Genomic DNA, 18,192 nt, shown 5'->3' with positions numbered 1-18,192 from the left:
TGCTAGGCTGGTAGAGGTTGGTTGGTTGATTGTAGTGACTGGCAGACAGTAATTGGTCGGTTCTAGTTGCAGGCAGGCAGTACATTGGTGCATTGTTCCCCTCCTCCCAGCTAGTGAAAAGCAGCTGTTTCATGCCTCCCCACATAGAAACAGCACACTGTTCAAGGGATGTCGCAATAAGGACTGAGCTTGAGGCCCCGTTTACACTTAATCAGTTGGTACACATTTCTTTTTCTTCTCCACAGCAGTGCATTATGAAAAATCTTTCAGTTAAAATGTGTATAGTGTGAACTGAGCCATAGGAAAACATGGGCATTACTTTGAAAATCAGTTGACCTTTCAGTTTTAACTGAGTGCCACTGATTAAGTGTAAATGGGGCCTAATCTTTACGGGTGACACTTATTATAATAGGAGACACATCAGTCCTCAAAGCATACCTTAATCCTAAACATATCATATGAGAGAGAGAGAGAGTTGAGCATATGCTTACAGCATCTCCCAGTGTCTGCATCTGTTTGCCCGTTATCCTCCCCATTCAAAGGGTCCTGGTCGGCACCCTGTGACCCTCACATACTATGCTGTGCATGTGCAGTGTGTCCGCCGGGTACGTTTTGGTTTGGGAGTGCGCACGTAAAGCACTTGGGGTTCCACTTCCCAGCAAGCGCGGTCACAAGACGCTCAAGCGGACATACTGTGCATACACAGTGTAGTATGTCTGGGTCAGAGGATACTGACCAGGACACTTAGAATGGGGAGGGAAACAAGCAAACAGAGGCAGATGTCGGGAGGTGCAGTAAGCATATGTACAACTCCCCTCACACACAGAGCGTCAATTTGAGGATATGTTTCGGACCAAAGTATCCTTTAAAGGAAATATCAGGCATTTGCTTCCTGTTGCTTCCCCCAGCCCCTGGAAGACTGTGTCCCTCACCACAGCTCCGCTCCCAGCCGGTCTCCTGGGGTAACCTCGGTTGCAGATGCTGACCTGGCGAGGTCGGTATCTTCTGCGCCTGCACAGAATGCTCCCAGCTACGTGAGTGTGATCTCGCAGGCGCAGAAGATACCGACCTCGCCGGGTCGGCATCTGCAACCGAGGTGACCCCGGAAGACCGGCTGAGAGCGGAGCTATGGTGAGGGACACAGTCTTCCAGGGGCTGGAGGAAGCAACAGGTAAGTAGATCACATTTTCTTTAAAATACCTGATATTTTCTTTAACCCTCACTAACCACTGATATTCCCACTTCTCTAGCTGAGTGACTACATTACTCCCCCCTTCTGAACCATGTCCCCTGATGAGGCAATCCTATGCTTCCCTTTACTCTTTCAAGTGGCCCCCCTCCCCATCTGACACCTACAACCTGGCCTTCAGCAGTGTTTCCAGAGCAGGGACAAGGTCCTCCAGCACCCAAGGCTGAGACACCAAAGTGCGCCTCTCCATCCCTCCCACCCCAGCCGTCACACACTGATTGCTATTAGACTAAGAGGGCCACAGGGCCCACAACCTCCCCAACATCTTAATATCTAGTTATCTGGCTTGCAGTCACTGCTATGTATCCCCTTTTCTTATTTCTTTCTGCTTCATACACAATTAAGAATGACAACTGAATGAATTGTGCGCCCCCTCCTACACTGCGCCCTGAGGCTGGAGCCTCTCCAGCCTATGCCTCGGCCCGGCCCTGAGTGTTTCCATTGGGCAACACTTCAGCACCACCGACCAGCTGTCACCTGGCCTGATTACAGCAGCAATGACATCTGATCAGGTCAGGTGACAACTGGACATAGCTGAGGTGTCACCCTATGGAAACACTGGAAAGCATCACAGGATTGTCTCAGCAGGGGATACTGTTCAGAAAGGGGGGGAGGGGAGGCAGGGGGAGCATTACAGTGTCAGCTAGGAAAAGGAGGGAGGAGGATCAATTAGGGTCCCAAGCCTCTCTCAGTCTCTCTGCATGATCAGTCACTCACTTTGTCCCTGTACCTGAATGCAGATCTCGCTGGCTGCAACGCAGGTCTGTGTAGCTAGCTGTATGCTGTCCTGTGATAAGAATAGCATAGTAGCACTGGCATCTTCAAATATCCCGGGCACAGGCTGAACCAATGGGGGCAGAGCTGTAGCCTGCAGCAATCATCCTAAGCCATTTGTTTGCAGCATTCCGTTCTGCTCTCCCACCACTCGGCTGTCACGTTACTAACCAGACCTTAGCCTGCACCATGTGAGAAGGAGGGGGGACGGAGCTTTTTGTGTTTAGCCTAGCTCTGTTTCCTCTTCCTCCCTCCCCCCTACACACTTTGAAGTAACAAACTTTCTCCCCTAATAGCTCACGGCTGCTACAGAGAGTGCAAAAATAAATAAAGCCAGCCGAGACACAGTGCACAGAGCCGCTCTCATCTCCCTGACACCCCCGCCTGTAGCCTGCTCGCAGCTGAAAGGCAATGCTGCTTCCTGACTCCCTCACTCCGTGTGTGTAGTAATTTATACAGTGGACGCTCGCTGTGAAACTGACATGTGATGCGGGCGGGCCGATTAATTATCTCCTGCGCTCACTGTTCTGCCGCTCTTTCTCTGCGTAGGGGCACATTCAGGACCCGCCCCTGTCCTATAAGCCCGCCTATAGGCACGTGCCTATAGTGCCTTATGGGAAATCCGGCCCTGATGTCAGGGCAACCGGCCTGTAATCATTTAAACATGTAGGTTTTGTCTTTTTTTGAATTGGTACAATAGTTGCGCATTTAAAACAGGCAGGAACAATTGAGAGTTCTAGAGATGCTTTGAATATGTCTGTAAATACAGGCGCTAATTGGTCGGCACAGAGATTCAAGCATTTCGCAGACACAGCGTCTGGTCCCATTGCTTTCCTGGTGTTTTGTTTTTTAAAGAGTCTATTTACATCTGATTGGCATATTGTTAGAGCATGCACATCTGGGGACAGGTTAGCAGATTGTATCTGGCCTCCTGTGTTGTGTAGTTGCTGAGGCACCGCAGGGGGTGGAGACATTGGCTGGCAGGAAGAGTGTTCAGTTTGCCTGTGGCAGAGATGCAAATTGACTTGTTGTGTTTGGCTTTTGTTAGTAGTGTCAAACCTGCAATAAAATGTATTCAGTTCATCTGCAAGCTGCAGGTTATGTAGTGAGGGGGGAGGAGATTTCTTCCTGTAGCTGGTAATTTCATGTAGAGATTTCCATTTTGTGGATGAGTCTGCATTAGAAAAATTTTCCTCAAGTTTTTGAGAATAATCTTTTTTTGCGTCGGTAATGGCTCTCTGCAGTTTGTATTTCGCAGCTTTGTAGAGGACTTTATCGCCTGTACGATATGCCCTTTCTTTATCGAGGCGCAGCTTCCTAAGATGTGATGTGAACCAGGGTTTATCGTTATTGTACCTGGTGCACTTTTTTGTGGGGATGCAGGACTCTTCACAAAAGGTAATATATGATGTCACAGCGTCAGTGTATTCATTTAGGTCACTGGAGGATTCTTTAAATAAATTCCAGTCAGTTAAATCAAAGCAGCTCTGCAGTTTTTCTACAGCTTCACTAGTCCATTTCTTAACTGTGGTCACTACAGGTTTGGCAGTTTTTAGTCTTTGGATGTATGTTGGGATAAGCTGTATAACAGCATGATCAGAGTTCCCCAAAGCTGCCCTGCTGACAGAGTGATACGAGTCCTTAGTCATAGTGTAACAGTGATCAAGTGTCTTACCTTCTCTAGTTGCGCTTGTGACATGTTGCCTGTATTTGGGGAGTTCTTTGGAAAGATTAGCACTGTTGAAATCCCCTAGTATGATAAAAAAAAGAATCTGGGTACTCCCTTTCCACCTCAGTGATTTGATCTGCGAGATCTTGGAGCGCAGGCTGCATACATGTTTGTGGAGGGATGTACACAGCAGCCAAAATAAATGAAGAAAACTCACGGGGTGAATAATAGGGTTTGCAGTTTATGAAGAGTGTTTCCAGCCCAGCCGAGCATGTCCTCTTAATAACTGTAACATCCGTGCACCATCTATCATTAATATAGAAGCAGAGTCCTCCACCTTTGGTTTTGCCAGAAGTAAGTGGGTCTCGGTCAGATCTGTAGAGTGTAAATCCATTTATCGGCAGAGCGTTGTCTGGAATAAGCTCAGATAGCCAAGTTTCTGTGAAGCAAATAGCCGCAGAGAGATAAAAGTCCTTCTTTGTTCTGATCAGTAGTTGAAGCTCATCTAGTTTGTTGCATATGGACCTGACATTAGAGAGTATGATTCCAGGTAGTGGAGAGCGCAGTCCTCTGCGTCGAAAGCGAGTCTGGATCCCGGAGAGTTTCCCTCTTCTTCTAAGCCTCACTGCCTGGTTCAGCACTGTAGCTCCACTGGTCAGAATCCCCAGAAGATCAAGAGTAGATGAAATATCCAGAGGTAGATTATATTTAGCTAAGTTCCGAAAGCTCAGTAGTTGTTCACTGGTGAAGGTTATCCGGGTTGGGTTGCACAAGGCAATGTTGAAAAACAAAAATACATAAAACAAATATAGAAAGACAGAGCAAGCTGCCGAGGCTGCCATCTCCAGGCGCCTCCAGCGATCATGGGTGATGTAAAAGTATGACATATGTTGCTTTGTTTGTTATTCAATGAAGATATATGGTACTTTTTAATTGAACACTGCTCTGTACAACACATAAGAGAATGTCCAAATGATGTATCATAAGGTTTGTGCTTCCCAAAAGTCTCTGGGTCAGATTTATCAAGAGTGTCTGAGAGAAAACATTGGTAGGTTTTTAGAAATCCGTGCAGAACTGTCTCGGGCATCTTAAAAAATCATTAGATATTGCAGATTCCTTGTAAAACTGTTGTAAAATAGGAGGAGCTAGGAAGGTCTCTCAGACAGTGCAGTGTGTGAGGGGGATTCCTGTTGCTGAGGTAACCAACACACCTGCTGTATTGATAGCAGCAGGCTCTGAGGAGGAATTCAGCAGGGGGAGGAGCACATCACAAATCATGTCTAGCCTGCAGTTCTACACCTGTAGAACTGCTATCAAGTACTCTTAATCTGCGCCAGTTTAGGGATGGATTTGTACTTTTCTTAACCGTAGTGCAGCTCTAGAAATTCATGCTAAATTGCCACTATTACCTACAATTTAAGAAGGTTCTTATTATCATGTAGAACTGTTCTCCCTGCTGGTTAGAACAGTTTAAGAAAAAAAACTGTGCTTTTCTGTTAGCCGGGCACATCCGCTAGGTGGCAGCAGAGTTACAACTTTCCCTACTATCCATGGCGGCCTGGAGGGGGAATAGTAATTAACGCCACCTCAGCGATCGCTATCTTTCCCCACTATCCATGGCGTTAATTACTATTCCCCCTCCAGGCCGCCATGGATAGTGGGGAAAGATAGCGATCGTTGAGGTGGCTTTAATTACTATTCCCCCTCCAGGCCGCCATGGATAGTAGGGAAAGATGTAACTCTTCTGACACCTAGCGGAAGCACCCGGCTAATGGAAAAGTACCGAAAAAACTGTCGGTAATGCTTTGGTAAGTCTGACCCTCTCTTCTATCTTCTATATTTTGTACCATATACAGTACTTCTAGCACATAATCAAAGGTTATTCTTAGTGAATGATTTTTTTTTCTACAAATATATAAAAAAAAACAAAAAACGGTTAATTGTCAGCAGAAAGTCTGGAGGAATTATCTCCTCTTTGACCTCCTATTGGTTCTTTTATGTGATGGACAGTTTCACTAGCCACCAGGAAAGCTCATGACATTTTACCTTCTGTTCCACTTATATCTACTCCAATATCTGGAGATGCTAACTGTTTTCACTGTAGGTAAGCTCTGGTTATGTTGTTTATATTGCCCGTGAATACATTATGATCACTTTGAACACTGTATCTATTGAAGGACTGCTTTCTTTCAGTAGTACCTGTTCGTCTCACTTCAGGTTTCCTTTGAATCTCCTTTTGACTTTTAGACTACACTGGCTGTCTAGAAAATCTTATTACTGTAGGTCATGGTGCAAAGGATGCATTTCCAGTATACATTAGTCCATATAAACCCATCCATTCGTTCAGCTATCAAAATGTAATGGCTAGAGAATATAAGAAGAAAAATGTAGAGAAAACACAATAAACTAAACACTTGGGCCCATAGGCAATTCACTTTTTCTCCTTAGTTTTCTCCAAGTTGATATTTTTACACCTTGTCAATAAAATGCTTTTTAAGCCACCAGGAAGCAAGAAAATACACTGAATAAATCTGACAGTACTTTTCCACCTAGTTTTGGTATTTTTTCAATTGCCGGGTGCTGAAAAGTTATTTTAAACAGAAGATTTAAATGCATCTCCTAGGTGAACAAGTGAATTGCGTATGGGTCCCTGGAATAATAGGCAATTCCCTTAATCTCCAAAGTTTTCTCCTATAACACAATTTTTGATCTTCTGCTTTAACTAACTTTTCATTAAAATGTAATTTAAAAAAGTACTAAAAGGTAGGTAAAAAAGTACTGACAAAATTATTCTATTTTCTTGCTTGCTTGTGGCTTAAAAGCCATTTTATTACTACATTTCACCTAGGAGAAAACTTAAGATAAAACGTGAATTGCATATGGCTCAATGATTCTTTAAACAAACAAACAAACAAAAACAAAAAACAGACAAATTACCTAAGGGAATAGGAGATGCTGGAGCTTTTGGTTTCAGATTTTTTTCACAGTCCACAAGACGTTTCTTCAGATCCTCCATATCTCTCCTGGTTTTCAGGACGTTGTTCTTGTCAAGAGTTTCCAACTGACCAACTGTCTTAGAAATATTTTTCACCTAAAGATAAAAAGAAATCATACATTTGGACAATGAAGTACTTCATATCAGCAGTCTTCTACACCGCTAGGTGTTCCACCTCCCTCCTATCTCACTTTCTGTCCTACCCTAATGGATAGCAGAATGAACTTACCTCGGTATAGAGGCTGTCTACTTGAGCATTGTTGTTGCCTAGCTTGCCTTTCAGATTTATGATGAATGTCTCCATTTCTTTGATCTCTTTCTTCAGCAGATCGAAGTTTATTTCCATTAGGCCTTCAGGACGCATCTTCTCTAGACGTTCCACTCTCTTTGTTAGATTCACAATCTTCTCTAAATATGCGTCCACCCTGATCACCTGTTCTTCAATCTACGTAGAAGAAGCAAAACAAAAAACACCTCAGCGTTTAAGGATTTGGATTATTATTCCAGCTTTTTTTTTTAGCAGATCTGCTCATGGTCTTAGATCAACATGAACAGTCATCTCATATTTATGGTACTGTTAGTCAGCCCTGGGTGATAAATTACCCAGGAGATACAGTTTGAAACTCTGACTGGATGCTTTTTTCACAAAAGAAGATGGACTCCAGCACTCTCCATCAGATTCTTCTTTTATTTAGCCAAGAGTTACAGGTACAACAAATGCCTCCTGTCTACAGCTGTTTCGCATGTGAACACGCCTCCTCCTCCTCTGACTGGATGCTGTTGCTGTCTTTCAGAAATGTTGGACCCAGCTGTCTTCTGACACTTCTTTCCTCTGGTTCTCACTCATCTTTTTAGACACAAGTTTAAACATTCAGCTTAGCCAAACATACAGTTTGTCACAGCAAACTGCTTTCTGTTTTGTGGCTGAGGGCAGCTGTTCATTCACCTATAGTTATACAGGATAGTAAAAACTGAAAGGTGAAGGTGCCCAATAACAATAAAATTAAAAACTGTTTAAAAAGGAGAATTAGTCCCACCTCCCCTTTAAATAATAGGAGCTAAAACAACTTAGTATAAATTCAAAATTTTCTTGCACAGAAATAGGGCCAGACAATGCGTTTGTGTGTGTTACCCACTTCCTCTCTAGTCCAGTCACTTACAGCTGCACAGCAAATTTCTGAGGCATTATTGACCTGAGGAAGCGCATAATGCCTGTGAAATGCATTGTCTGATCCTATTTCTGTGGAGTAAACTTTTTTCATTTCTACTAAGTTGTCTTGGCTACTACCGTATTATCTACAGGTGAGGTGAGACAACCACTACTTTTTAAACAGTTTTTAATTATTATTGGTCACCTTTACCTTTCAGTTATTACTGTTTTACACCTTTGTTGGGAAATTGTTTTTTTTTTTAATCCAAGTCCCCTTTGGGGGGCCTACCTAATTTTCAGAAGTGTGACCAGTGAGGATCCTCACAATCCCGTTGCATTTCTATTGCAGTGTGACTAATCCTATTTATCTACAATTCTTCTTTTACGCTGACTTTTGCACTATTGGTTTCTGATATTTGTCCCCTTTGTATTTTTTCAGTCCCTGGAATATCCAAGTCTGTCCTCCTCCAAATAAACAGTAAATTGGAGTTTAGGTGCCAGTCATAATAGGACATACAATGGTGGCATTGCTGAAAATACTATTGTGGGATTTATGTCAAAGGGTTGAAGGACTCTGTGGTATAATAGTAAGAAAGCACAAAAAAGTTCAGTGTGGTCTTGCCTGCATAAAAGAAAGAATAGGGCTTACGGCTTAGAGTGCAACACTAATGACTAATCGTTCAAGCAGAAAACCGGAGCAAACAGTTTTAAACCATTTAAAAATACTATTAACTTTATTTATAAAACTGTTGTAGCTCTAAAGAAAAAAGTGGTAGGTGTGGCACATCCCAGGCAGGGAGTGAGGAACACAGACAACACCCTCACAGTCCAGCAGGCCTGCACTAGTTGTACTGAGGTCTACTGTCACAGGACGTGTGCTCCGCCAACATGGAGAAGAAACAGTTCAAACAAATTTGAAGAAAGACAAGAGCGTGCACCTTCCGTCCAGGAATTTAATCTCATGTGCGCTTGGTCACGCTCTGTGGCACGTAGCGTGACCAAGCGTCAGGAGACGCGAAACGGCCGTCGCTCGCCACCTCTGTGCCTCCCACCCACCTCCTTCCCACAGACCAGCCATCCGGATGGACACGTAAGCTTCACATCAATGTCCACCTCACATGTTGGATTCTGCACGCTAATGTACTGGAACGTACTAATGGTTGTAATACTGTCTGCACATGAGATTAAATTCCTGGACGGTAGGTGCACGCTCTTGTCTTTCTTCAAACTTTATTTATAAAAAAATTAAAAAATTAAAAACAGATGTGTTTAGCATTTTAGAAACATGAGGTAAAATACACTGCCTTGTGAACAGCCTGTGAAATGACCTTAGCCAACCAGAACTAAGCCAAGTAATCCTGTACTCATGAGTACCATTAATAAAACCCCCAAAATGTGTATCCATATAAACCAGGAGTGTCCAAACTTTTTAGGGCAAGGGCTATATTGCTGTTCTTGAGGGTGTTAGGGGGCCGAACTAGTGAAATTAAACACGGTACTTATGTATTATCCCGTCTGCAGAGTTTGGCAGCTTCTTGTAAAAGTTCTATTTGCTGCCCTACCATGATCTAACAATTTTTTTTAAAGCTGAAAACCCTGGCATTCCTTTGCACAAGGTCCCGAGACGGTGTAAAGCTTCATTCCCAAGTTAGGGGAGTTTGAAAGATGAGTGTCCCCTGCTTTTGGCTGCTGATAGCACAGCGGAATGGAGTCTCCAGCCTCGGGCAGTATCACACTCTGAGAGAGGAGTCGAGGGAGCATAGTGGGACTGCTTCTTCTTCTTCTGTAATGAGACCCCCAGGGCACTTGACACAAGTTTTGAAAACACAGATTCATTCTGCGAAAAAAGAAGTCTACCTCCCGGGTGAGCTGCTGATCATTAATGTTGGGTTCGTCCGGTACTTATATAATCACGCTTTCTGCAGCCAAGTGCAGGGGACACTCCTCCTTTAAAACCCTTCAACTTTGGAACAAAGCATTACACAGACTCGGGACCTGGCGCAAAGGAAAGCCAGGGCTTTCAGATTTCCAACAATGGTTAGAGCGTGGTAGGCAGTAAATAGAACTTTTACAAGAAGCTGCCAAACTCTGCAGATGTGAGAATACGTAAGTACCTTAAACACAAGTTTTGATGAATGCCGTCAGGTATTATATGCCAGTAACATTTTTTCAAATAACACATGTCCACTGGTATAACCCATATACCATGTGCAGTTAGCACAGTGGCAGCTGCTAATCAGTGTCTGTTACTGCTGCTGGCACAGTGGCAGCTGCTAATCAGTGTCTGTTACTGCTGCTGGCACAGTGGCAGCTGCTAATCAGTGGCTGTTAATGCTGCTGGCATATTGGCGGCTGCTAATCAGTGGCTGTTACTTCTACAGTGGTGGCGGATAACCTACAGGCGAACACAGGGGGAGGCAGAGCAGCGTCACAAGATGGCCCTTGCATGCGGCACCACAGCTATGGCTTGCGGGCAATGTAATAAAGAACTGTAGAGGGCTTTGGGGGCCACCAGAAAAGGCTCGGCGGGTCGCATTTGGCATTTTGACTTTGGACATGCTTGATATAAACATTATTTAGTCCTCCAAAGGTAAAAAGCAAACCGTATGCGGTAGTTGAAATTAGTAAATTTGATCCGTAGTAACAACAGAATCCATTATTGGACAGCAAACCAATTTAGCATGAACCAGGTTTAGAATGAAGGTTGATCTTACCATCTGCATTTCATCCTCCACTCTGTTGTTCAGACGTAGAGTCTCATCCTCCAGGACTCCAACCCGTTTGGCCGGGAAGGAGCTGTCTGGCAGAAGCACCTCACACACGCAGCGGTCTTTCCCCATTAGGGTACCTGTAGCATTTTGCCTGACCTGTATGGAAGACAAAGAGATTTAGAAACATGGTGTACATGCCCTAATACGGTACAGTGTAGCACAGTATAAGAAAATCACAATACAACATAGAGAGTTATTTTAAAAGCCAGAGTACTGTGGAACCTTGGTTTACGAGAATAATTTGTTCCGGAAACATGCTCGTAATATCAAAGCAAATCTCCTCACAAGACTTAATGGAGACCCAGTTGATTTGTTCTACAATCCAAAAACAGTTATAGTAAAATAGTATAAAATAAAGATGTAAAGAAGACTTTCACTATAACTAACAGAATCCTTGCCATCTGTTGGCTCGCCCCAACCGTGTGTGTGTGTGTGTGTGTGTGTGTGTGTGTGTGTGTGTGTGTGTGTGTGTGTGTGTGTGTGTGTGTGTGTGTGTGTGTGTGTGTGTGTGTGTGTGTGTGTGTGTGCGCGCTTTAACAAGGAACTTATCCAATGACCGTTACTTTTGAGGATGTCATGGAAATGTGACTTGGCATGGTCTCTACACTTAGATGAAAGTGGATCCGAGGTGAACTTTTACTCATTGCATAATTGTGTTCCTTTCCTATTGTTTATAGGGTATTCATCAAGCCAAATACTTTTTTGATTTTGTTTTAATACTCTAATTCCCTATAAACTAAATAAACCACGCCCACAGGTTTTCAGAGAGCCTTGGCAGTAGCAAGGGCTCATGGGAGCTCAGTCTGGGCAGGAGGAGGAGGAGGTGTTACTAGCCATTGATTTCAGAGGCAGAGGGGAGGAGGGGGGATTATGTTTTTTTCACAGGCTTAGTGATCAAGATACAGATAAGCCTGCCTCTGTGTAATGTTTACAAACAACATGGCTGCTGTCATTGTATCACAGGAAGAAATAATAATTTTCTATTAAAGCTATATTTGCTGTGTAAACTATCTAAACTTTAGATAAGATATATAGACAAGTTACTTGTTATAGTTAGTTTTTCATCCCGGATCTGCTTTAAGTACAATCCTGCTGTGCCAAAGGGAGAAGAACTATTGGCTCAGTTGTGATGACGTGACACATGTATACTTTTCTTTGCTTGTATATCAAGATGTTGCTTGTATATCAAGTCAAGATTTCACAAAAATGTTTGTTTGTATATCAAAGTGCTCTTAAATAAAGTTACTCTCAATCAAAGGTTTTACTGTAGATTTAGTTGCCGTTTTCAAAATGCAGCAGAATAGAATGTGGTGCAATGGAAGACCACAACACAACCATGATTGGACCACAGCTCAAATGCTACTGAAGTGTTCATGCACACAGGTCACAGGGTGATAGACCTTCTGCAGCAACATGTGCTGTGAGACTTTTTTATACTACAAGAATGTTTTGCCATCCAAAGACTTGCTACAGTTTATATTTAAAGGTGAAACTTGAATAAAGTTCCTGTAAGTAAGGCAAAAACCTCATTAAATATTAATCAAGTAGGTGGGTATTATGACACCACGAGGGGGCTCAGCCAATAGTCTGGTCTGTGGGAGGGCGAAGATGAGGTCACATTTAACTCTTTCCTAGTCGGTATTAAAAGAAGCGGACGAGCTGAAAGAGGTCTCTCTGATTCCTGCTATGCTTCCTACTTTAATGCTGACTGGAACCTCTAAGTATTTCATTCCTTTCTGTAATCTGATATAATGTATGCTGTACATAGGTAGTCTAGATGTAACATAGAGTAGACACAAGAAGACCTGATTGACTTCAGCAGGAAGTTTAATGAAGAAGCTGCAACGCAACGGAATGACTAAATGAGAATCTTGCTTGGCTAGGATATGATGAACTATATCTGTATATATGTTTCCTGAATAAACTCCTTAGGCATTGAAGAAGCCTGAGAAAAGTCTATCTCCTGCTTGCTGTGAGGAGTCGTGTTTGCAAACTCTTGCTGATGAGTTTTCTGGTGTCGAAGCAAAAAGGTGATTTATAACAAAAATATTGCGCGAAAGTCAATTTATTTCAGTAATTTAACTTAAAAGGTGAAACTAATATATGGAATAGACTCTCTATATGCAAACTGAGGTATGTCAAGTCTTATTTGTTCTCATTTTGATGATTATGGCTTACAGCTTATGAGAAGCCCAAAATCAAATTCTCAGACCATTAGAATATTGTGAAAATGTTCACTATTCTAGGCTCAAAGTGTCAGACTTTAAGCAGCTAATTCATCCAAAACACCTGCAAAGGGTTCCTATTTCATATACTGTATTAGTTTCCCCTTTTAAGTTGAATGAACTTTTTGCATAATATTCAAAATGTTCAAGTTTCATTGTATGTGACATCTTGTGCACTAAAACAATCGTTCTGTATGACGTGACAGGGTGACAGCAGGATTATTTTTTATGCTTTTAGTGAGCTATAAATGCTTTTTTTATTGTTAATAAAGCATGATGGCTTTTTCTTCTAAGTTTTTTCAAATCTCATCAGTGAAATGCCTTTTAAAAGTCACCAGCAAGCAAGAAAATACTTGTTTTGCTTTTTCAAAATACCGTACTTTGTGGTACTTTCTAAATCGCAGAGTGCTGAAAAGTTATTTCAAACAGAAAAATAATCTCCTAGTTGTATTAGATAAGAGCATTGGGACCTTATTCAATTTACGTTTTCTCCTAAGTTTTCTCCTGGGTGATATTTTCACACCTTATCAATAAAATGCCTTTCAAGGCATCAGCAAGCAAGAAAAAAAAATAATTTTGACAGTACTTTTTTTACATACTTTTTGGTATTTTTTCAGTGGCAGAGAGCTTAAAAAATTATTTTAAACAAAATATAAAAAATATCTATTAATAATAACTTAGGAGAAAAAAAATGAATTTAATAAGGGCATAGGGCCCATATGCAATTAACTTTTTCTCCCGAGTTATCTCCTAGGAGGTAATTTTCACATTCTCTTTAAAGAGACTCCGTAACAAAAATTGCATCCTGTTTTTTATCATCCTACAAGTTCCAAAAGCTATTGTAATGTGTTCTGGCTTACTGCAGCACGTTCTACTATCACCATCTCTGTAATAAATCAACTTATCTCTCTCTTGTCAGACTTGTCAGCCAGTGTCTGGAAGGCTGCCAAGTTCTTCAGTGTTGTGGTTCTGTGATGCATCTCCCCCCTCCAGGCCCCTCTCTGCACACTGCCTGTGTATTATTTAGATTAGGGCAGCTTCGCTCTTCTCTCTTATCTTTTACAAGCTGGATAAATCCTCCTCTGAGCTGGCTGGGCTTTTACATACTGAGGAATTACATACAGGAAGAGCTGTCTGCACTCTGCAGGAAGAAAAAGCCTGACACTTCAGTGGAAGATAGCTGCAGGGGGAAAGAAACACACAAATGATCTCTTGAGATTCAAAAGGAAGGGTGTATACAGCCTGCTTGTGTATGGATGTATTTTCTATGTGTGGACATACTGTACATCAACCTACTTCCTGTTTTGGTGGCCATTTTGTTTGTTTATAAACAAACTTTTTAAAACTGTTTTTAACCACTTTTAATGCGGCGAGGAGCGGCGAAATTGTGACAGAGGGGAATAGGAGATGTCCCCTAACGCACTGGTAGGTTTACTTTTGTGCGATTTTAACAATACAGATTCTCTTTAAAAAAAACTTTCAGTCAATTTACAATTGAAAAAGGACCCAGAAATTGATAAAAAGTACTATCAAAATTATTGTGATTATTTTCTTGCTTGCTGGTGGTTTAAAAGACATTTTATGACAAAGGCCCATATGTAATTCACTTTTTCACCTTAGTTTTCTCCTAGGAGAACATTTTTCATCTTTGATTTAAAATAACTTTTTAGTACTTTGCAATGGGAAAAAGTATCAAAAAGTAGGTAAAGAGCACTATCAAAACTATTTTGAGTATATTTTTGCTTGCTGGTGGTTTACAAGGGATTTTATTGAAAAGTTTTAAAATATCACCGAGGAGAAACCTCAGGTGAAATGGTGAATTGCATATGGCCCAAAAAGTGTGCAAATATTACCTAGGAGAAAACTCAGGAGAAAAAGTTATTTGTATATGGGCTTAGGGACCATATGCAATTAATCTTTTCTCCTGAGTTTTCTCCTAGAAGATAATTTTTCATCTTCTATTTAAAATAACTTCCCAGCACTTTTCAACTAAAAAAAAGTACCAAAAAGTAAATGAAAAAAAGTAGTATCAATTTTTTTTTTTGCTTTCTGGTGGCTTAAAAGGCATTTTATTGACAAGTTTAAAAATATCACCTAGGAGAAACTCAGGAGAAAAAGTTGATTGCATATGGGCCAAGGGCTCTTTTCTTGAAACATTTGAGTCCCTAGTACAGATCTCAGCCACAACATTACCTGTATGGTGTTTGTATGTTCTCTTTGTGTTTTTGTTTCTGAAATTTATTGATAGGTTTGAAAACAGAAAGCCCACACATACATATTTTGGGGGACTGTGCATTATTTTTCTCATGGTTATAAGACAGAGGAAGAAGGCCTCTTGCACACTGCAAGTGATTCCGATTCCGATTTCGCTTTTTAATCAGTTTTTACATCCGATTCAGATTCCGATTTGCAGTGTGCAGGGAGCAAACTGCAAATCGGAATCTGAAGTAAAAACTGATTAAAAAGCGGAATCTGAATCGGAATCAATTGCAGTGTGCAAGAGGTCGAAAACAGATTATAAACAGAGGAAGAGACAATCACTAACAGTAAGTTTAGCTTAAAACTATGTACATACTTTAGATTGTCTATGATGGAAATTATTGTATGAGCGTGCAATGCTGTCTCACTACGTCGCAAAAACAGCCTTTTTCCTATCACATTTTTAGTGGGTGTGGTTATAGATAATAGCAGTTGGTGCAGTCTAGTTTTATCTTGTCTGCCAGTAGCAAAGATGATGACCTGCAGACTCATTGTGGTTCAACAACATGAACGGATTACATGACAAATGTCAATCATATTTTAACTTCTCACTTTGCAATGTATTGACTTATTTTTTTACTCCTTTTACTATTTTTCAGTAAAGTTCCTGGTATGAAAATGAACACAGTCGAAGAGGGAAACGTTTTAGTATGTTACTGGTTGAAAATGACCACCCTGTACACTGTTTACTGCCATGTTTATTGATAATAAAAATAGGACATCAGGCATAGAAACATATACAAAAACTAATAACTACAGCGCTGAGATACGTACAGAAAAACAAACAGCGAAATGTCCGGGCAAAATATGCGTTTCTCTAATACTGGGCTCATCAAATAATGATTTCACGCTGTGGAACTTTTGTATTAGTAGCTACCACCACTCTTTGTGCTGCTCTCTCCATCCCCCCCCCCCCCCCCCCCAACACATGTTCATGTTTCCTTTTATCCTGTCATGTCTAGGGCACAATCAGGACTTCTGTGGCCCATTTAATTTTTTACCTTTAAAAGACCAGATTCAAATCCCCATTGGCTGGAAGAATATTGCACATTGCTCCATCTCAGATACTGAATAACAGTGGAATTTGATAAGCAGAATGCATAAAACCTCCCTCTGCCCACCACTCCCTCCAGGTACGTATTGCCGCATGATTTGGTGCTGGCACCAGTGATTTGGGCACCGAGTGGTGCCTCACACTAACCCTCACACCTAATGCCTAACATTAACCCCCTCTTAGGGCCTGTACACACTGCTGCGCTTGCGCTGCGTTTTTAAAAACGCATGCGTTTTTAAAATCGCAAGGTCTTTTGAAAAAGAATGAAAATCGTGATGACTTGTACACACTGGTGCGATGCGTTTTTAGAAAAACGCAATCGCAGTGCCTGCTGCGCTTTTTTAAGCGCAGCGCATGAAAAACGCATTAAAAACGCATGCGCTTGCATTTTTGCCTGCGTTTTTCAGAAGTCAGTATCCCAGAAGACTCTGCAATCTCCTGATTCCTGTTGAAATGTAAACTAGAAAAAAAACAAAGGATTCTTTAGGGCCCGTTTCCACTAGTGCGACGCGATTTCGCCGGCATTCCGACGCTTGTAAAAACGCATGCGGGTGCGTTTCCGCATGCGTTTTACCCGCGATTTCGCGTGCGATTTCGCATGGCAGGGTGCCATGCGAAATTAACCATGACACTGCCAGGGCAAAATAACATTGAGAAGGATGCGAAATCGCACGCGAAATCGCGGGTAAAAAACGCATGTAACAAACGCATGCGTTTTTACTATTAAATACATTAGCGGCGATTCGCACGGATTCCCGACGCAGGCGAATTCTGCGGGTCCCGCCGTGCAGATTTGGCCCGCCGCCAAATCGCTCCCGCACGCCGCACAGGTGGAAACAGCCCCATCCACTAACATTAACTATGCGAATCCGCATGCAGTGCCCGCATGCGGATTCGCCCTAGTGGAAACGAGCCCTTAGCCAATCAGCAATTACAAGAAAAACGCAAACGCACAAAAAACGCAGGCAAAAGCGCATGCGTTTTTAAAACTACATGCACTTTAAAAACGCATGCGCTTGCGATTTTGCTTGCGTTTTTCAGTGTGTACAGGCCCATAGTGCCTAACACTAACCCCTACACCTAATGTGTAACACTAACCCTCCTCCTAGTGCCTAACACCAACCACCCGATTCCCAGTTCCTAATGCTTGGAATAGAAGGGTCGACCGGCGGCTCGATTAGCTGCCGGATTGACCCCAGTCGCGTCCCTGCCGCGCCCCCGCTCGTCCGCGTGTGTGTGCAGATCGATTACCGCTCGTCCCCGCTGGCGCTTCCTTATTGTTATGATCATGTCTGCAGCGTTTACTGCTGGCTGCAGTGGTATTGTAACCCAAGCAGTTCTGATGTCATTACATGCATTTTCTTGCATAGTTTGGTTTGCACTTAAACTAGTTGCTGATTCCATCTGCAGTCACTCTGAAATTAATGACAGTTTAACATGCTCTTGTGTAAACAAACATTGTCTGCTGCAGTGGAGGGGCAGTCCCTTTCCTGCAGGCTGCATATCATTGTCTGCCTTTTCCTGCTATCAGCCTGTGATTAATTACCATTCACTTGTGTGGGAATCTGCAGGTCTGCTCCCATTGGATGACCTCAGAATAAAGAACTGCTTCCTGCAATGTCTCATGGGCTACCATAGTCTCAGATCCTGTCTGTTACTCTGCCCGTGCCCCACCTCGTTCCTAGTCCGTGTGGACTGCGCTGACTCCTGCGAAGGGGTCAGCGAGTCCTCCTAGTTCTGCTCTTGTTTCTAGAAGTTGTTACTTTGCTTGTCTTGTGTCATATATTGGTTCATCGCCAATATATACGCATACTTGCACGTTTATTATTTTCCTTGTATTCGTGTTACGTTGATACATCAGTGTCGCTGATATATACGTACACGAACTGTTTATATCCTGTATTCCGTTAGTCAGCGTTCCAGCACGCTGAGCTAGTTATCCTGTTCCTGGTCCTGTTTGTGGATTGCGTTCATCTCTGCGAAGAGATAACGAATCCTTCTGAGTCCTGTTCCCTGTATTACTCTAGTCTTAGTCAGAGTTCCTGC

The 18,192-nt window shown here is 42.3% G+C and overlaps 1 protein-coding gene across 1 annotated transcript in view; it reads right to left on the bottom strand.

Moving 5' to 3' along the window:
• Positions 1-18,192, bottom strand: part of LOC137528192 (olfactomedin-like) — a 44,218-nt gene that overhangs the window by 7,832 nt on the left and 18,194 nt on the right. Inside the window, exons 2-4 of the mRNA XM_068249453.1 lie at positions 10,552-10,704; positions 6,917-7,132; positions 6,630-6,783 (exon numbers count right to left, since the gene is read on the bottom strand). Of these exons, the coding sequence (XP_068105554.1) occupies positions 6,630-6,783; positions 6,917-7,132; positions 10,552-10,704 (523 nt within the window). The remainder of the gene's footprint in view (positions 1-6,629; positions 6,784-6,916; positions 7,133-10,551; positions 10,705-18,192) is intronic.

Source organism: Hyperolius riggenbachi, chromosome 8 (assembly GCF_040937935.1).
Source record: "Hyperolius riggenbachi isolate aHypRig1 chromosome 8, aHypRig1.pri, whole genome shotgun sequence".
In the NCBI taxonomy this organism is placed as follows: domain Eukaryota; kingdom Metazoa; phylum Chordata; class Amphibia; order Anura; family Hyperoliidae; genus Hyperolius; species Hyperolius riggenbachi.
The sequence above is the reverse complement of the archived record's forward strand: the minus strand, read 5'-3'. Positions and strand labels throughout refer to the sequence as shown.